The 20675-nt window shown below is 52.2% G+C and overlaps 1 protein-coding gene across 1 annotated transcript; it reads right to left on the minus strand.

Annotated features, from left to right (window-relative positions):
- Positions 1–15069: 15069 nt before the first annotated feature.
- On the minus strand, positions 15070–19943 carry DACT2 (dishevelled binding antagonist of beta catenin 2). Its single transcript, XM_019659453.1, has 4 exons — positions 19828–19943; positions 19184–19316; positions 18153–18416; positions 15070–17387 (listed from the first exon to the last, which is right to left on the minus strand). The coding sequence occupies exons 1-4, from the start codon at positions 19867–19869 to the stop codon at positions 15730–15732; spliced, it is 2097 nt and encodes a 698-aa protein (XP_019514998.1). The 5' UTR covers positions 19870–19943; the 3' UTR covers positions 15070–15729.
- Positions 19944–20675: the final 732 nt, after the last annotated feature.

The raw sequence follows: 20675 nt of genomic DNA on the forward strand, positions 1-20675 counted from the left end.
CAGGATAACCACTGAAATAAGAGAGAATATATACTGGGGGTGCCAAAAAATGTGTACAAGTGGACACTTTGGTCAGCGTTGCTCAAGCAGTAGTTTGCCATCATCAGAAGTGTGGACACTGATGGGAACCACTTGGAGCACTTCTTGTAATTGCAGAAGTCAAACGTGACTTGTATTCATCTTTTGTTATGGGTATATATTGAGTATTACAATTTTAATACAGTTTTCCTTTCTTAAAATGTGTACACATTTTTTGGGGGGCACCCTCTGTATTATTCCAACCAGGAGAGGGAATAAAAGAAAATAAAGAAATTGCTATCAAAACAATATGGGAGGAAACAAAGCAAAGCACAGTAATTAGCAAACCTATAATAAAACGTTGGAAACAAATTCGAGCGAACTTACTCACTGGCTATGGACCTAACTGGCCATTAAAGGATGAGAGAGAGAGGACACAGCATCACAGAAGGGTTCAAAGTGAAAGCATGTAAAAAGATCCCTCAGGAAAACACAAAGCACAAAGGAAGGGAGTGTCGCAATATGACAGGTGAACGGATTGTGAAGAAAGACGCATTCTTAGGGACGTGAACCGCAAGTGTGTGAGGATAGAAAGCAGCATTCACCAGGAAAGCAAGCACTTCTGGGGGACAGTCCTCAGCAGCACGCAGCAGGAAGAAAGGGCGGCGTTAAGGGGAACCTGGCGAAGCCAGTCTCTGCGAGACTGGCATCAGCCTCCTCCGGAGACTAACAGGCGAGTGACACGGCACACACGATGCGAAGCACTCACTCCCTTTCCCGGATACGATGAGCTCTGCCAACACGCACACATGGAGGGGCTCCCAAAACCAACCCAAAGGGGGTGACAGGGAAGTCTCAACAAACATGAAACAGGTAAAGCAAAACTGAAAGCATCCTCAATAGATAGATGGCCTTGAGTCTTAGGCCTCACCATAAACTAGAAATGAATAACAAAAAGGCAAACCACAGACCCTATTCTGTCTGGAAGCTTTAGAAGACCTACTAAATAAATCACAAGTCAAGCAAGAAAGAACAGTGGAAACTAAAAACAGTTACCCATTAGCAGCCGCAAAAACCCCGCATATGGAAGTCTGGGATTTAGCTAACACGGGACCAAGGCTGAAAGTCTAACACTGAGCACACCGCTTGGAGACACCGAACAGCCCCAACAAAAACAAAAAGGGCACAGTAAAGTAAGAGCAGAATGTAAGGAAATGGAACATGAAGAAAAATTGAGCGCACCGGTACAAATAAAACTGGCTCTTTGGAGGGTTCAGTTATATGAGTCCACCTCTGGCAACATGGATCTGACAAAAAATTGAAAAGAAAATACCAATTCCTTTGGTAAAGTGCATAATGCTATACCTCTAGCAAGACTGACCAGAGATTAAAAACCAGGGTAAGTAGACATAAACAATAAACCAAATGAAAATAATGTAGCCATATACACAGTAACCACGTCCCAAATCTTCAGGAGAAATCACGAACAATGTGTTACAAATCTAAACATTTAGATGAAATGGAAAATTTCCTAGTGTACATTTGCAAGCTGACTCAAAAAGTAATAGAAAACATGATGAGACCCTCAGGCACTAAAGAAAGTAAATAAATGTTCAAAAATCCACAGAGACCCTTTCACGTACAAACAGCTCTGCAGGTCAGGCCCACCAAACCTTCAACGAACACATGATTCCTGTGCTTTGGATGCTGTTTGTTGAAACCAAACAAGAGCAAACCTTCACAGTGCATTCTATGGGCCGGTAGCGCCGCAGCGTGAAAGCCAGGTGTGCACAGCACAAGAAAAGGATTTCACAGGCCGACCTCACTTAGAGGCACAGGATACAATCCTAAGCGGAATACGAGCACACTGATTCCAGCGGAGCGCTTAGAAAACGTATCCTAAATAACCCAAAGTCTGGGCTCTGCCGGAAAACCCACCGGGTGGCGGCAATGCCGCTGGGTACAGAGGAGAAGAGCCGTCAGGAACTGACACGTGTTCACACTGCATGATGGACATTTGGGAAGTCCCACCCCCTTCACTTTGTATATGTTTAAAATTTTCTGCAATAAAATCATTTGAAAATGTAAACAAAAACTTTATAGCTAATATTGTTCATTCTGTGAATGCATGATTGGTTTAACACTGGGCATTTTACTCATCCAATTCATCTTATTTAACAAATTAAATGAGAAAAAAACCAAATAGCTCAAAAATATTACATTTTCACACCATTTTGCAATATATGTGTATGCACATAAGAATAGAAGACCTTTTCCTTGCTCTTAAACACAGTGCATCCATGAAAAGCCACACAAAAAGTGTGACATGAGACGGCTTTCTTTGACACGGAACAAGAGAGAATGTTCGCTGGCCTCCTTTCCGTGCTCTCTGCGTGCAGCTTACGCGGGACTGGAGTGATCCCAGCAAGCGCAGTGATCCTAGAAAAACAAACCGAAAACTGATTCGAATTTGTAGTCAGTATTTGTTAGGGAGAAACTCTTCTCTCGCTTAGACCCTTTCCTTCTCCAACTCACGCCCCAAAACCTTTCCTTCCACGTAGAGGAACCCATTAACTAACATCCCGCTCTGATATCTCTGCACAGTCTCCCCCAAACCTCACTCTAGGGAGGCTGAGGGATGTAGGCAATTCACAGAAGAAACTCAGAAGGCCAATAAAAATATAAAAAGATGTTCAAACTCAGTGGTAACCAGAGAAATGCAAATTAAAATCACAATTAAACACCATTTTATATCCACCAGATTAGCAAACATTATGAAGTCTGATGATACCAAGTCTTGACCGGAAGAAGGAAAGTCGTGCTCCGTGCTGAGGTTGCAGAGGGAATGGAGGTTGCCGGTCACCTGACCTGAGATGGAAGCTTACCCTGGATTACTGGGGCAGGCCCAGTGTAATTGCGGGGTCCTCAGAAGTGGAATGGGGGCAGGAGAGAGAAAACCGGAAGATGGCAGTGTGGCGACTCAGCCTGATGTTGGCTTTGCAGGTGGAGGAAAGGCCCCTGAGCCAAGGAGTGTGGACGCTGCAGAGGCTGGAGAAAGGTCGGGAGCCGACTCTTCCCGGGAAGCTCCGGGAGGGACCGGCCGTGCTGACACCTGGAATGAGTCCAGGGAGACCCATTTTGAACTTCCAACCTCCAAAACTGTAAGATGACAAAATCGTATTGTTTTAAGCCACGAAATGTGTTGACATGTGTTACAGCAGCGATAGGAAACCCACACAACCACTTTGGAGAGACATGAGGTCTATAAATAAACAGTCTCGCTCACATGGACGAGCAGACAGACGTTTACGGCAGCGCTGTGTGTGGTACAGCCTGAATGCCCATCACCAGAGGAAGGGACAGACCCACCTGCGCCTGGTCAGCTGGGCAGCGCTGGCTGTCGGGCTGCACGTGGGGGCCTGGGCTCCGTGTCCAGGGGCTACTGGCGAGCATACTCCTCGTGTGTTCACAAGGCAGGAGGGGTGAAGACAGGGGGAGCGCTCCCTCGAAGGCTGCTCGCTGTTCCCCATGGTGATTGTCACACATCTTAATGTCACACTGGGTGAAGAAACAAACTCTAAAAATGATGTCACTAATATAAAGACATGGAGTGATGCTTTATAGAGCTACAGGCCCAGATACGTGAGATAAACATGTAGAAGCATGAAAAATAGACCTATTCCAGCTCCAGGGCTGTGGCAACCTCTGGTGATGGAGGAAGGAATGGGGTGAGGGTGGGGCTTTTGCTGGAGTTGTTACATGTTCTCTTCTGTTTAAAACTTAACAACTTGAAGGTGATACAACAACATGGTAACCTGCTTTATTCACTTGGCGAGCACATGAGGACTGATAGGTGAGTTTTGCATTTTTTTGTATGTTTGAAGCACTTCGAAATTTAAAATGTTTTTAAATAAGGAAAAGGCAATGAACCAACAGAAACCAAGAGTTACAGTGCACACACTTGGAGTCAGACTTAGTGGTGCATGTCGTCCCCTCCTGCCCCCCTGCTGGGTTTTATTTTAACAACCTGGAAAGGCTCTGAGCAGCATGCTGAAACCAAAACCCAGTCGGGAGGGCAGAGGCAGGGACCTGGGTCCTGGTTGGGCCTCACCGCCCACTAGCTCCGCTTAGCAGGCTGCTCAGGCCCCAGATCTCAGTTTCCTCCCTCTTGTGGCGACAGACATCCATTTGGCTCACTGGCTCCAGGGAAGCGGTGGTTCCAGGTGTGAATGAGGCTGACCACACCTCACCGATGTTTACTACATGGCTTCGGGCCATGACCTTGGACGAGACAGCTGGCTGTGACGGAAGGCCTGACCTTAACTTCAGACAGCTCTGCACACTGGCGGGGGGCCTGCCCTGGACGTCCGCCTGCACACCTGCCTCAGTCCCTTCAGCTCTCAACGGGCAGACAGACATAAATCCTACCTATCGACCTCACAGAATGGTCGTCAGCATCAAAAGAGTTTTGTGGAAACGCTTTGTAAAAAGTGCTAAGTAAATATTAACTATCAGTCATACATACTTGTTAAAAATAGTGGATAATAAACATCAGCCACTGCCAACTACACTGTAAATCTCACGGTTAATACCTCTTTCAACGCAGACAGTTGAGATCATCTCACGNCAGGGCGGTGTCCCCAGGGCGGGACCTCCACTGTGGACGGTTCTTTCTCCTCCCTCTGGTTCAATCTTTAACAGACATGACGGCCTAAACCAAATTGTGTTTAATCGACTGTTTAACTTTTGAAGTCTTAATCTCTGCAGGTCTAAGCCGGACGAGGTGTGCAAACAGGCAGCCGAGCGTTAAATCCTGGGTCCCAAGCCAAAGCCCCTTGGCGCATGTCGCTTGTATGACACAGATTCTCCATCGTCCCTCTGCTTGTCGAGGTTCGTGGCCACAGGAGCCTCAGCCCCTGGGCCGTTAAAATCTCACGTGGAAGTTAGACATGGCACCGCGGCTGAGGGGAGCCGGCCCTGGAGGGAACCTGAGTTGGTACATTCCCGGGCGTGAGAAACGGAACCGCGGTCTCACCACACGGATAACCACTGCCAACAGATCTCTCTCAAAACATCACACATTGGCTTCTCGAAACTTGTTTTTGTAACGGCCAAGGGTCCCTGGCATGGCTCAGGGCCAGCACACGCCAGGTCCTGGGGTCCGGTCACCAAGCCCTGGTGCCTGGTCCCTCACCGGCCTCCCAGCCTCCGCCCTCTCTGCTGCAGGGACTTTCTTCTTGAGGATGGAGACGTGCTGTGGTTTTAACTCTGGCCCCACGTCAGTAACCATTTGGAGGGGGACGCCCCCTCTCTACCAACCTGAGCACAGATGGCATCCCAAAGTCCACTTCCCACGAGGCGTGTCCGCGACGGCCCCCAGGACAGATGGTGCGGGTGGGGAAGCTCATCTGAGGGAAGGTCCTTACAAAATCCCTTTGGCAGCTGTGACCCCGCCCAGCAGGGGCCAGGAGGAGTCTGTGGCCTGGCCGGCCGGTAAACACATTGGTCATTCCGGTCACCCCTCCTTCCAGCCACTGGGACTCATCCAGCTCTCCAAACACTTGGTTCTGCTCCTTCTGTGTTTGCCTTAAACACAGTCTCCCTGGAAACAGCAGGGGTGCTGGGGCCTCGGCAGCTCCCTGATGGGACCTTTGAACTGAGGGGCTTGGCTGACCCTCAAGGAGGGTCAGAGAGAAGTGCCAACACTCCCCTTTCTAAGGAAAGCAGGGAGATGTAGAGGCAGATACGCAGGCGGAGATAATAATTTGTGTCAGTGTTTCTCTTCTCCATTACTCAAGTTTATTCCTTCTGGATTTTAGTTACAACATGTTTATTTACCTTGAACTAATTCCTCCTGTCACATGCTTGGTTTTGATGCATCTGCACATCAGCAATGCCACACGCCCTGCCTCGTTCCTGTCTGCAGATTTCAAACGCCAGCCCGCAGACCAGAGGTGCTGACGACAGAAAGCCAACCTCCCGAGCCGAGCCGAGCTTCGGTTCTCACCCGGGCATGAGGGGGCCACTCTGCCTGGCTGGGGGACTGGCTGGCGGCCCTGCTCCACTCTATGGACGGGGCGAGTCCCATCCCCCCTCGGGCCCAGCACGCCTCTTCCATGCGGCAGATGGTGGGCCTGGTGCTCACTCAAGCCCCGGATCTGCAGTGACCCACAGTCACAGCCCCACTAGTGGAAGCCGTGGCCGAAGCGGGAGGAACGTGACAGCACCACCAGGCAGCTGCTCGGCAACGTCCTTGTCAGAAGTAGAAGAGTCGCTCACGTGAGTCAGGCTGGAGGAAGCCGTTTGAAAATGACAGTTCCTTCCATGTCTCACTCCCGACCTGGACACACGGACCACGTCATAAGTAGAAGGGAGGCACGTCCAAAGCTATGGGGAAAACGCCCTCAGGAAACTTTCCCCATGAGAGTGGATTCTGGCACACGCGTGTCGGCTGATCGCACCAATCACAGGAGAACGTGCCCTATTTATGACCCAGGGTCACAGCACATGACGTAGACATTGTGTGGGTACAAGGCGCCTGCTTCAGTCATCAGGCCGGATGCGATGGCCTCGTCAGCTGCGGCTTCCGTGCAGTGGTTCCCACAGCGGGTGACAGTGTGCCCCTGGGAAACATCTGGAAACACACTTAGGTGTCACGGACGTTATGGGGGGGAGGGGTCGTGGCATCTAGTGGGTACAGGCTGGAGATGCACGCACGGCCTCCACAGCACAGGGTCATCCAGCCAAGTTCCAGTGGTGTCACGTTTGAAGACCTAGTCACATTTTTGTAAAAAGGTGCAATGAATGAAAGGATACTCCTGCTGCAAACACACAGAAAACATTTAAAAATGTAAATATATAGTAGAGATCTTAAGGAAATACAAACGCATGGAAACAATGGAAGAAGGGAAGGCTAGGGACTCCCTACGAGGAGAACAGACTGCCACAGGCTGTCCACCAGGAGAGCCGGTCCCCTCACCTCTCAGGCACCCCCACTACAGGAGTGCTGCTATCTTATCGGTTATGAGAGACGTGTGATCGGAGGACGCATCGCCGTCTCACGCCGTGGGATGCAGGCACTGTGACCCAAGAGGCCCGGGCACCATGCGGTGGTGGCTGACATGCCCAGGGAAGGCCGCTGCTCACTTGGAGGGCCACACCCATTAAGTCATCCTGTAGGAGTGAGACTGAAATAAAGATAATCTCAGGCAAACGAAGAAAGACATGGTGAACCTCTGCTGAGACAACTTCCAAAACACATTCTTCAGGAAGTAAACAGATGAAACCACAGGACAGCATGAATGCAAAGCAAGGCTGAGCAAGTTAGTTGTAAACACGCGGTCGCAGACGAGATGGTGACGATGCAATGGCAGTGATAGCATAGAGGGAGGAGATTAAACAAGACGGAGCCAAAGTCAGCAATGACATGGGGCCGACAAGGAGGGAGGCGAGTGACAGCCCTCGGTGGTTCTGCATCCTATCAGAGGAATAAGGAAGTGCCTGCTAGACTTAAACTTTCTAAAGACAAGTATGTATGTCCAAATATGCAGGATAACCACTGAAATAAGAGAGAATATATACTGGGGGTGCCAAAAAATGTGTACAAGTGGACACTTTGGTCAGCGTTGCTCAAGCAGTAGTTTGCCATCATCAGAAGTGTGGACACTGATGGGAACCACTTGGAGCACTTCTTGTAATTGCAGAAGTCAAACGTGACTTGTATTCATCTTTTGTTATGGGTATATATTGAGTATTACAATTTTAATACAGTTTTCCTTTCTTAAAATGTGTACACATTTTTTGGGGGGCACCCTCTGTATTATTCCAACCAGGAGAGGGAATAAAAGAAAATAAAGAAATTGCTATCAAAACAATATGGGAGGAAACAAAGCAAAGCACAGTAATTAGCAAACCTATAATAAAACGTTGGAAACAAATTCGAGCGAACTTACTCACTGGCTATGGACCTAACTGGCCATTAAAGGATGAGAGAGAGAGGACACAGCATCACAGAAGGGTTCAGAGTGAAAGCATGTAAAAAGATCCCTCAGGAAAACACAAAGCACAAAGGAAGGGAGTGTCGCAATATGACAGGTGAACGGATTGTGAAGAAAGACGCATTCTTAGGGACGTGAACCGCAAGTGTGTGAAGATAGAGAGCAGCATTCACCAGGAAAGCAAGCACTTCGGGGGGACAGTCCTCAGCAGCACGCAGCAGGAAGAAAGGGCGGCGTTAAGGGGAACCTGGCGAAGCCAGTCTCTGCGAGACTGGCATCAGCCTCCTCCGGAGACTAACAGGCGAGTGACACGGCACACACGATGCGAAGCACTCACTCCCTTTCCCGGATACGATGAGCTCTGCCAACACGCACACATGGAGGGGCTCCCAAAACCAACCCAAAGGGGGTGACAGGGAAGTCTCAACAAACATGAAACAGGTAAAGCAAAACTGAAAGCATCCTCAATAGATAGATGGCCTTGAGTCTTAGGCCTCACCATAAACTAGAAATGAATAACAAAAAGGCAAACCACAGACCCTATTCTGTCTGGAAGCTTTAGAAGACCTACTAAATAAATCACAAGTCAAGCAAGAAAGAACAGTGGAAACTAAAAACAGTTACCCATTAGCAGCCGCAAAAACCCCGCATATGGAAGTCTGGGATTTAGCTAACACGGGACCAAGGCTGAAAGTCTAACACTGAGCACACCGCTTGGAGACACCGAACAGCCCCAACAAAAACAAAAAGGGCACAGTAAAGTAAGAGCAGAATGTAAGGAAATGGAACATGAAGAAAAATTGAGCGCACCGGTACAAATAAAACTGGCTCTTTGGAGGGTTCAGTTATATGAGTCCACCTCTGGCAACATGGATCTGACAAAAAATTGAAAAGAAAATACCAATTCCTTTGGTAAAGTGCATAATGCTATACCTCTAGCAAGACTGACCAGAGATTAAAAACCAGGGTAAGTAGACATAAACAATAAACCAAATGAAAATAATGTNCGCCAGTCCACCGCTGGTGCCATGCCCCCCGCCTGGGTACCCCAACTCATCAGCTCTGTGCATTAAAGAGGTGAGTGAACACCAGAGTGCAGGAACAGCGCGGCGCCCGCTCACTCCGTCCCGTCCCGAGCTCCCCGCTGCCGGCAGGCTCAGGGTCCGCCTGCCTAGTGCGTTTCTTCTTCCGCAGACAGTGTGATGGGAAGAGGGAAGAGGAAGACAGAGGCGGCTGGAGGGCTACGCTGAGGGCACAGGCCGAGAAGGCGGACACGGGGGCCTGGTGGGGTGAGGAGTGAGGGGCCTGGTGGGGTGAGGGAGTGAGGCTCAGGCCCTGCTGACGAGGAGGCGGAGAGGTGAGGGCTCTCGGGTCTGCGGGGCGTGAGAACGCAGCCCTTCTTCAGCGTGTCCTCAAGGGACAAGTCAGGGTTTAAACTGCTTTCGGGGGCCAGGCTGATGCTGAGAGGGGCCGCGGGTGGCTCAGCGCCGTGCAGGTTCCAGGAGACTCAATGCTCAGCCCCAACGCAGGGACCGCTAGGGACAGCACCGGCCCTGCAGGCACCAAGGGCCCAGCAGAGCAGGGACGGCGTGGGGACACGGGGGACACGGGGGACTTAGTACTGTTTCTCCGAAATCCTCAAAACCTGTGGGGTTTTCCTGAAGCAACGCTAAGAGACAGGCCCTCTGACTCCGCTCTCACTTCTGCGTTTCCACACGCGCTGTCTGAAGGTGAAACAGTCAGTCCTTGCAGGACGTGCGGCCACGGTGCCTTTAACAAACGCATCACTGACTGAGAACGCGCGGGAAGCACCTGCACCACCGTCAGCCCCTCTAGACCAGGGGTCGGCAAACTGCGGCTCGCGAGCCTCTGAAGTAAAGTTGAAAATGAAAATAAAACAAAACTATCATAGTTTCATTTATAAAAAATTTTAAAGGATATTATTCACATAATGGTGATTATGTAAAAATATATTTATGGCTCTTGAATATTTTCATTAAAAAAAATTTTTTTTNCTGTGGATCCTAGAACTTCCACTGTTATGAACAGTTTGAACTTCAGCAAATTAAAAAGATATTTGGCAGCAAATAAATATAAATAAAATGTAAATGAAATTCTACTCCAGGAACTATTATTCTCATCACATGAATTTTGCAACTCACTTCACGTGAGGTGAAATGCCTCTCCCATCAATCACTGGGTCATTGCAGAGCTAGATAAAGCAAGTGTCGATTTATAGAGTGGAGAAGTCAGGTTGGCTGGTCGTCCTGAACACAAATGCATTTGCAGTGCACCCTTGGTGAACCGAGTCCACAATCTGTCACCCAACAAACGCATCATGGCAGGCACCACAAGGGATTATCTTTGCCAGGAGTCCATCATCATCAATATCTGAAACTGTATTTTGATGACTTTACAATAGCTTGTTTCCATATCCAACAGAAACCTGTCATTGGAGGAGATCCCTACAGTGCCAATCCACCTCCAGGATGGAGAGTGGAGACCCAGTGAAGTAGTCTGAACACAATAAGGAATGTCGGGTATTGTGAAGGAGGCTTAAATGCAGTATCTCTTCCAGGACCATTAGGACCATCCGGATGCTACTTAACGATGGGGACAAGACATTTTTCAGAGCAGGACTCAGCAGGCTGGGGCGCTGTATTCCAGACAGACCTCAGGGAGCTGCTGTTAAAGGTGTTTTCCAGGCCAAATGCACAGGGAGGGCATGGGGGGCAGGGGGGCTCAAAAGCCTGCTGAGTGTCCATTTCCTAATGACCAAGTGGGTTCTGGACTATTCAAGCAAGGGCGGAAGTCCCCGCCTGGCAGTGGAGGACCAGCCTGAGTACTTGGTACTGAACAGGCTAAGCATCACTATGGGATTAAAAACGACTTCGTTCAGCAGACAGCCTGTGGATTTCTCCTCACAGAGGGATCAGGGGAAATCGGTCCTTCCCGGCGCACCGGCGAACAGATGCTTCTGGGCTCCACGTAAACGCCACTGTACAGGCTTCTGCATATCCAAAGCCCAAGACCCAGCCTCTCCTCTTCATGGTGGGTGTCACCGTTGGCGTGGACCTGGGCTCTGGATGGTGGGTGTCACCATTGGCGTGGACCTGGGCTCTGGACGGTGGGTGTCACCGTTGGTGTGGACCTGGGCTCTGGATGGTGGGTGTCACTGTCGGCGTGGACCTGGGCTCTGGATGGTGGGTGTCACCGGTAGCGTGGACCTGGGCTCTGGACGGTGGGTGTCGGTCTACTCTCTCCAGTGACAACCCCAGAAGTGCTGTACCTTGTCTGACAATGGGCCCAGTCAGCCAGGGCCTGATCAGTACCTGAGGGCAGCCCTCGTTTCTGTCCTACTGCCAACACAGGACCCGCTGGAGAAACCCAAAATGCTCCCCTCACCAAACACTACTCACAGTGGACAAAGCTGCTTTTCCCTACAGTCCTGAGCGCTAGTTCTGAGTTCACCCACCTCTTTCTCAACGCTCCCCACTTTCGGCTTTGTGTGTACAAATACCACAGGCCAGAGCTTAAACGATAGGCGTTTGTTTCTCACAGTTTTGGAGGACAGACGACATCACAGTAGCGACAGGGTTGGCTTCATTCTGAGGCCCCTCTCCTGGCTCGGCGGTGGCCACCTCCTCGCTGTGCCGTCATAGGACCTCTTCTTTAATCCCATTGTCCAGGGCACCCCCCTCATGTCCAGGGCACCTCCCTCATCAAGCCCCCACCTGCAAACACCATCGCACCGACAGGCGGGCGGGGGGGCGCCCTCAACATATGGATTTGGGGGGACATGAACATTCAGAAAGATAAATATTTCGTTTTCTTAAATGATACTGTGTGATTTGTTAAAATACATTGGGGCATTTTCTCTGTCGTTATAAACTTTTTTCTAATAATTAATTTAGAAATACTCATGTATTTAATTTCTGCATTAGCTAGACTTGGATACTTGGAAAAAACTAGTTTACCCTTTATTTTTATATTTTGCTAAAATACTTGTAGTTCAAGCATGTTGGAAGTTACAGATGATTTCTAAAGATCCAAAAAGTCAAATTATAAATTGTCCTAAATTATAAAGTATAAATTTAGGGATGGGGAAATAGCTCATGTGTCTTCAAATGCACTTGAAGAATCCCCCGCCCCCAAGCCTATCCTGTAGTGATGCCCCTCGAGTTGTAGGCCACGTTCTGCCCCATAAAGCAGGCAAGCTTCCTGCTTTATTTCCCCTTCGCTCTGAGTGCTTACGATCCTATCTGTTCAGAGGAACAATTTACTAAAAATATAAAATACTCAGGCAAGTAAATGCTATAATGTGGAATGTTACAATTAATCCATGTTTCTGCACATTGTGCTGTGAATGAAAATTGCCAAGATAGAGTCATTTGTGTCAAGGGAACTAAAATGGAATCTTATGCACACCCCACTCATGAACTCTTGAACTTTTAAGTCAACCACAAAGCCACATCCCGAACTTTACTCCCTTCTCACCATAGCAACCAGAGCATCCTATCCTTCAGGAAAGGAGCCAGTCCTTTCACCAGCCAGTGTCCTCCATTTAAATAAGAGTAGAAGACCTAATTGAGAACAGCACTTACACTTTTGTCTCCTTTGTTTGCATGCTGGATCTAACTGATCCCTGTTGAAAGAGACAGAATCTTTCATTTGCAAGGAGGACCTAAATGGGAAACCACACTTGAGGCTGCTCCCTGAATCTGTGGCTCCCGGATTGCAATCTCCCGCTCAAGTGACTGCTCGTCGTCCCTTATTCCGGCCTAAAGCTCTTTTTCAGGTTCACACCGCCTGGACCACCTGCCTTCCTTGCATATCCTTCTCCGAATTTACAGCGTTCATAGTCTGCTTTGAAATTTAGCACTAGATTTGCAGGCTGACTCAAATTGGCTTCTCATCACTGACATTCTGGATTTTAACTCTGTATTTAAAGTATTTCCCCCAAAGAGCTGCCTCTCCTGGTGCCTGCGCACCGCAGATCCCTACCCCTTTCTGGCGGTGACTGGGTGGCCAGAGGCCCATGTTGGCTCCTTACCCGACAGGAGGTCAGGCCTAGTCCGGGACCTGCAGAGCCAGCCGGGGCCTGAGGGTGCCTGGTGGGCTCCTTTTCTGCCCACAGCCTCCTCTGTGACCTTGACCAGATGGCCTGTCCCAATCACTCAGCTCTGTGGCCCGTGGTGTCTGAGCTTGGCGGCTCCCTCCCTCAGCCCTTCCTCACGTTGCTCAGGGACAGGAAACAGACGTGGGGAGCAGACGGACTGGGGACCCGTTTTCAACTCAGTCCATTTACTCCTTATGCCAAATCCTGAGGTTTTATAAAGAGGAAGTAAACCCACGGGGGTTATGAAGACCCCAGCCTGAGGCCACGTCATTGCTAATAGCTCAGCAAGCGGGGACCCTGGGCTGTGTCCTCCTGCTGAACTACCAGGGGCACAAAGGCATCGGCCGTAGGCAGATGGGACGGCCTGGTGTCTATGATTATACTTCTCCACCCAGACCTGCCAGAGAGTAAGCGCGAGAGGCAAGGGCACTGGCAAGGAAGTGGCCTGGGGCCTTGGGCAAGTTCAAGTGTGTGTCTGGGCCTCCATAGCTGAGAAGGGGTGGGTGGGGGGAGAGATGGGGTGAGAGAGAGAGAGGGAGAGAGAGAGGGAGAGAGGGAGAGAGGGAGAGAGAGAGAGAGAGGGGGAGAGAGGGGGAGAGAGAGAGGGAGAGAGAGATCAATGACTGATTTGGGTGTCAGATCACTGAGGACACTTTCTGTCCCTGATGCCACAGCCGCACTTTGTTTGGCGTATCCAGCGTTTTGCTGGTTAGTTTGCTTGGTTTGCTAGTTGCACAGACGGGCTGGGATCCTGGGGTGGGGGCTGCATTCCTGTCTGGCTGCACTTTGGAACCTGGTTTCTGAGAAAGATAAACAGTCAGAACCCCCTGGGAGGCCCAGGCCCATTGCATCCCCTTCAGCGCTGATCCCACTGGGTCTTGGCAAGCAACACATACACAGCCTGAGGTTCCTATCCTGTGACACAAGGGCATGGTCTGCCATCACGAAGGATGCAAGGAAAGTTTGCACTCACCAATACTGCAATCCCAGCCCCTTAGCTGTGTAAAGCGCCCAGAATGCAGGACTAAATGGTAAGTGGAATTTGGAGGCCCTTTCCCCAGTGGCCAGGGAGGGACGCAGGCTGCACAAGCCGCCTGGACCCGGGTGGGGGCAGAATGGCGGAGTCCTGGCTCAGAAGCCTCACCAGCTCAGTGGTCCTGGCAGGTCCAGTGTTCCCATCACTTCTGACCACACAGTTGAGAATTGGACCATTCTTACAAAATATCCCATGTCATGTCTTTTACAATAAAACTCCATCATGGGTGGCTTTGAATTCTTTTTCTAAACGGCAACACAGGTTTTACGAGAGCTTCGGAAGACCCTTTCACCTCTGCTCGTAAGCAGGTTCCGTGAAGCAGCAGGGATTCTTCACAGACTCAGTAGCCCGCTTGGATTTGCTGGCTCTGGGCCCTTTGAAATGGTTACATTTTGGAGGTTTCACAGACAGCAGGTCCCTGCCCGCCCACTGCCCCTCCCCAAACTGAAAACTTTCAGAAACCTTAGTCTCCCACCCTGCACAGGTCACTTCTTTGTTCTAAAACATTAACCACTTTTTAAAATGTTCGTCTCCTTAAACTGATTCTGGAAACTAGTTGGTACGTGAATATTGACTAACACCTAATATAAGGAAGTCTACTAGTGTCTTGGCCGGTTTTCTGTTTTCCAGACCCCCATGAGGGCCCAGGGGGAACGCCCCACCCCTCCTGTTGGGGCTCCAGCCCTACTTGGGAGATGCTCTGGGTTATGTAGGGTGAAGCTGCTCCACAGTGCTCAGCTGACAGCTGCTCTGAGGTCCCTTCTGCTCCCTGAAATGGCGACTTTTGCTTTGACAAGTAAACCAGTTATTTTTTTCAAAACACTTCCATGCTCAGCTGAAGCGTACTGAAACCAGCTCACATGAGCTGCATTTTCCCACCTGGGGTGCGAGTCGCCACATGACGGGAGGAACAGGAGTTTGCTGAATGCCTACTATACGCCCCGGAGGGAACCGCCAGGAGGCACGGTAAAAGGGAAACGCGTTCACGCGATCTGCGAAGATACGGTACAATCTGTGTGTTTATTCACATGAGGACGTAACATAAGGTTCGCGTTCCCACCCATTTCCAGAGCACAGTTCTGCCGCCGTCTCCTAAAAAGAATGCTTTTGGGGAGAGATGGTTTACAAGGACTGGAAACACACCACCCAGAGGAGTAAGACTACGACACAGGTGAGCAACCACCAGGCGACAACCCAGAAACCTGGGAAACCAGGTGAGAAGTCTGTCCTGGGGAGATGCTGACAAAGACGCAGTCAGCTGGCCGGGTCAGCTCGTGAGGTCTGACACTGCAGAGGTCGCCATGGGGCAGGGAGATGTGCCCGCGTCACAGTCACAGTGGGACCCAGCCCAGGGCACCTGCTCCATCGCCTCCTCTGACAAGCAAGCTGGCAGCATGACCGCAGACCCATGTCCGCACGTTAAACAGGTCATTAGAGTTCGATTCCATCCTTAGCCCTGGGAAGGCCCCTCTGTGCCCGTCCCACACATCATCCCTGGGTCCTCAGACGGCTGCTCGTGGGACACCGGCCCGTTCGCCGGGGCCAGGGCCCTGGCTGGCTCACACCATGGTCATGACCTTCAGGGCGGCTGGCTGGAACCTGCGAATCTTCCTTCTCAGGGCCTTGGAGGCCTTGACGCGGCAGAGTTTGGGCACCGGGGGCAGGGGCGGCCTGGAGCCAGCTGTGGCCCGTGGGGGTGGCTGGGGGGCCGCCTGAGGCCGGCCTGGGCGGCCCCCACTGCCCCGGACCCCGCCCTCCACGTCACTGCCGCTGGACTCCCCGTCCCCGAAGCGGTTGGCGGTGTGGTCACTGGCCTGGTCCTCATCCTCGCTGGTCTCCGCGATGGTGGAGTGGAATAGGGAGGCGCACTCAGCCGAGTGCTCTGAGCCCCCGGACTCGCTCCTGGCCTGGGCATCCTGGCGGGGCAGCCTGGGCCTGGCCTGGGGGCACACAGGCCGCGGGCCACCCCCCCTCCTTGCTGCTGGCCGTGGGGGCCCCAGGCTAGGGCCCTGGGCACCGGCCGGGCGGGCCCGCGCTGAGATCTCCACGGAGGACTGCCACCTGCGCTGTTTCTTCCGGGCCTCCCCGCCGGCCGCCATGGGGGGCGCCGCTTCCAAGGGGAACAGGGCCTGAGCTGAAGCCCGGTGACCCTGTTGGTGGGCCACCAGCAGGGGGACGAGGAAGGACACAGGGTAGAGGCTGGACTCAGAGCAAGACCGGCCAGGCGCCTCCCCGGCCAGAGTGGGCCTTCTCCGGAGCCCAGCCCCCCACTCAGCGGGCAGCTGGGGGCCTACAAGGGCACCCCAGGGTGGCGGCTGCCTCACCACCCTGAGTGCCTTGTCACCGGTCCCCCTCCCGATCTTCAGAGCTTTTGTCGTGGGGCGGCCTGTTTTCAGCCCCGTGGGGGAAGCTCTGCTGGCAGCACAGGGGGGGCTCACACACCGCCCTGGGGCAAGGGCAGGGCTCCCCCTGACTGCCATCCGGGGGGGTGACCTGGCTCTGCCCTCCCAGCAGTCAGGAGCTGGCTGCTGAGCCTGGGAGCTAGGAGACGGAGGCTCACGCGCCAGCTGAGGGGAGCCCGGGGTAGGCCCCACACAGACACAGCTACTGGAGGGACTGTGTCCCTCCTCTGGAAGGCGGCTGGGGTACAGGGTGCCAACCGGGGGCACAGGTCCCTGATGCTCGAGGCCACCCCCACTGGCGTCCCTCCTCCGAGCCATCCCTCCCACGTCTGCTCTTCCTGGGGTGTACATTAGCTTCTCTGGGTGGCCTTCACTCTCTGCTCTCCGGGATGGGGACACCTCACATCTTGGGGGTCCCTGCTCACCCACATTGCCCCTCGTGGGGTTCCCTTGGCCCCGCAGTTGTAACAGCCTGTCTATATAGGCTGCCGCTGGGCCAGCCTCCGGGACGGGTCCAGTCCGGACTGAGCTCGGACCTGAGGGGCTGGGAAGGGGCTCGCCAGGGGGCGAGGGGCCGTCACTCTGGGGGGTCTCCTTGGTCAGAGCGAAGAGGGGGCTCTGCAAAGCCACTGCATGCAGGGGGCTGGGGTACGGGTACACCTCCCTGCCACCCCTGGACACCAGGTCACGCTGGTACTTGGGGTCCAGCATGTGGGGCGGGAGGTCCATCCTGTGGCAGAGAAAGGAAGTGGGCTTGGGGTCTGCACTGGCCTTCTGGAGTCCCACCTCCGCGGGGAGGACTCGTTCAAGGTCACCTGGGAACGAGAGATGAACAAACACACGAATGAGGGAAGACTCCCACACACTCCGATCCCACGTCACCGCAGCATAACGACAGCCAAGTGCTCCTGCGCCCAGAAAGCCACGCGCGGCGGCTGCTTGCGTCGACGCCTGGACAGAAAACGCCCGCGGAGGCCTCAAGCGCACGCGGAGTCCATCACCGGTTCCAACGGCCCCCCTTTCAGGGGCAGCTTAGAAATAAATCCCAGACACAAAATGTGTCAGTGAGAGGCTGCATTCACGGAATATTCTGAGGATACCTGGAAAGACAGGTCCCTGAGACCACAGGGCGGGCTCTGGACAGAGGCTGGGGACAGACCTTCCCTGAGAACAAGGGGACACCTCAGGGTGCTCACCAAGGACAGACCACACGGTATCACTAAGCCAGGTCTTGTATTGTAAATGAAATGCGTCCAAAGGTGGCGTCCTTCCGTTAGGGACAGCCTGAAGGAAAGTAAAGGCCATCCCCGGCCCGCAGCGGAGCCGCGTGTGAGCTGAGCTCCTGGGCTCACGGTCAGCACTGTCCCACGCCACTCGGACGGACGCCACTCAGGCTGTGTGAGGGCTTTGGAAGGTTGCTTTTTAAAAAAACTGTCCAATATTCATTTCAAATAATAGGAAAAATGCTTATTACAACAGCCCTGCCATAATGACCACAGATGGGACTTGAGGGGTACGCACCCCACCACCATCCCTGCTGCCTGGGACGAGCCCTCCCAACCTTCCTGGCTCCTCTTTACCTGTAGACACCGGCCTGGGCCGCGACGTGTCCTGCAGCAGCCGGACTGCAGCCTCTTCAGTGGCCTGGGGCACCCACGTGGGCACAGGGGCGCCACACATGGTGGTCTCGTCGGCGGACCAGGGCCGGCAGTCCCCTGCGCTGGTCCGGGCCGTGAGGGTGGTGGGCAGCAAAGTGCCCAGGGAGGAGGACAGGCGGTCACTGCACACGGACGTGCACGAGGCAGACAAGGAGCAGGAGCCCCCGTCGCTCAGCTCGTAGAAGCCTGGACGGGGCAGAAGGAGGCAGTCAGTGCAGGGTGAGTGTGGGGTGTGCGCACGCACGTGTGTGTGGTGTATGCATGTGCGTTTGTGGGGTGCGCGCGTGTGTGCGTGCGGTGTGCATGTGTGTGTGTCCGCGTGCGCGCGCGCGTGTGTGGGGTGTGTGTCGGGCGTGTGTGTGCGGGGTGTGTGTGTGTGCGCGCGCGCGTGTGTGGGGTGTGTGTCAGGCGTGTGTGCACGCGTGTGTGGGGTGTGTCAGGCGTGTGTGCATGCGCATGTGGGGTGTGTGCGGAGTATATGTGTGTGGGGTGTGCATATGTGTGTGTGGGTGTAAGGTGTGTGCGTGTGGAGTATGTGTGTTTGTGAGTGTGCGTGCGTGTGTATGTGTGTGTGTGCATGTGTGGTATGTGTGTGTGTGTGTGTGGTGTGCATGTGGGGTGTGTGTGTGTGCGTGTGCGCGTATGGGGTGTGTGTCGGGTGTGCGTGTGTGCGTGCGCGTGTGGGGTGTGTGTGGAGTATGTGTGTGTGGTGTGTGTGTGTGTAAGGTGTGTGCGTGTGGAGTATGCGTGTTTGTGAGTGTGCGTGTGTGGTGTGTGTGTGTGTGTGCACGCACGTGTGGGGTGTGTGTCGGGCGTGTGTGCGTGCGTGTGGGGTGTGTATGGAGTATATGTGTGTGGGGTGTGCATATGTGTGTGTGGTGTGTGTGTGTGGAGTATGTGTGTATGTGTGTGTGCACGTGTGTGTGCACGTGTGTGCGCACGCGTGCATGCACCTGAGCTGGGCCGGCTGTCACTGTCCGGGGCTTCAATGGAGGTTCTTCGTACGTCCAGCTGCAGCTCACTGATCTGTTGGTCCAGCTGGTCCAGGTGGGTTTTCAGGCCGACGTCCTGGCGCCTTAGCCGGTTCTAGGGAGCGACAGATGAGCAAGCTGTTTCCAGTACAGAACCCGGAGGGCATGAGCGGCCGCTCACGCGTACAACTCAGGCTCCTGCAGCCGCCTGACCTGCCTGGGAAGCAACCCCAGCTCGGCCCTGTTCGCAGGAGGGCAAGTCCACCGGCCCCTCCTGCCTCCAACAGGTTCTAACTTTTCCCCAACTGTCTACTGTTATCAGAAATTTTCAGTTAGCTGTCTTTAATAGGGATGTGGAGTAATACGCTATGGGGGTGAAGTCAGGCTCAAAACAGCACAAAAACACCTCTTCGGAAGGTACCACACAGGATACTTCCAACCGCTGGCTTTCTGCAGTTCTGTGTGAGCGCGTGCCTCCCTGTGCTGGTGCATCATGGGCCTGCGTTTGGGGCTGTGCTGCCATGTTCTCTCCCTGGTCCACGGCACAGGGCAGGGGAAGCTGGCCTTGGACTTTTCAGGGGACGGGACAATTCCCAGGAGAGAAAAAAAGCTCCCCTTCTGTATACCTGCAGCCCCCCATATTGGACTGTGCAGGTTTTGTAGACCATCCGGGAACAGGGAGGCACTGCCGGCTCTGCCTGAGGAAAAAAACAGCCTGCAGAGCTGCTTGAGAGTCTTTGTGGTTCAGAAGCTCCAATCTTAGTTCTGCCCTAAGAGGCTCTATCTTCTACGGGCCTCAGCTTCCCAACTGTAAAATGGGGATTATGGGTATTAACCACACACATAATTGTGTGTACATACGATGTAATATACACACGACACACATGTGTATGTACTATGTGGTATACACGATACACGTGTGTATGCTATGCAATATGCATATGCATGTATATACTATGTAATATACGTGATATGTGTGCATATACTATGTAATGTACATATAAGTTATGTGTATATATAGCATATAGTAAACATAATAGCTATATATTATACAATATACATGTGTATATACTATATAATATACATATAATACCTGTGTGTATAATATACATGATACGTGTGTATATACTATGTAATATACATGATACATGTATATATTATAACATGTACATATAATACATGCTGTGCTTAGTGCTCATGATGTATACTCACACACACATGTACACATGTCAAACTAGCACCGAGTGATTGATAAATGATGATTTCCTTCCTGCAACGATAAAACTTCACCCTGTTTCCAAGGTCCACTGCACAAATTCCTTGTTCTGATTAACAATTAAGTTTAAGGGAAATAATTAACAAAAGTCATTATGTGGTCCGTCCTGTTTAAGAAAATGATTAATTGCATTTAAATTGCTGTATGGGAAATGAGGAATTCCCGAGCCCCAGCTTATGGTCCCAGGAACATTACTTC

This window comes from Hipposideros armiger, unplaced genomic scaffold (assembly GCF_001890085.2).
Source record: "Hipposideros armiger isolate ML-2016 unplaced genomic scaffold, ASM189008v1 scaffold_299, whole genome shotgun sequence".
NCBI classification, from domain to species: domain Eukaryota; kingdom Metazoa; phylum Chordata; class Mammalia; order Chiroptera; family Hipposideridae; genus Hipposideros; species Hipposideros armiger.

What these genes read in the sequence shown, in the direction of transcription:
- DACT2 (XM_019659453.1), bottom strand. Translation starts at nt 19,869, where the DNA reads ATGGTCTACAAAACCTGCACAGTCCAATATGGGGGGCTGCAG. An exon ending in TCCAATATGGGGGGCTGCAG is followed by an intron (nt 19,317 to 19,827) that starts GTATACAGAAGG and finishes GTCGCTCCCTAG; the next exon opens with AACCGGCTAAGGCGCCAGGA. An exon ending in GCCCAGGCCGGTGTCTACAG is followed by an intron (nt 17,388 to 18,152) that starts GTAAAGAGGAGC and finishes TCTCGTTCCCAG; the next exon opens with GTGACCTTGAACGAGTCCTC.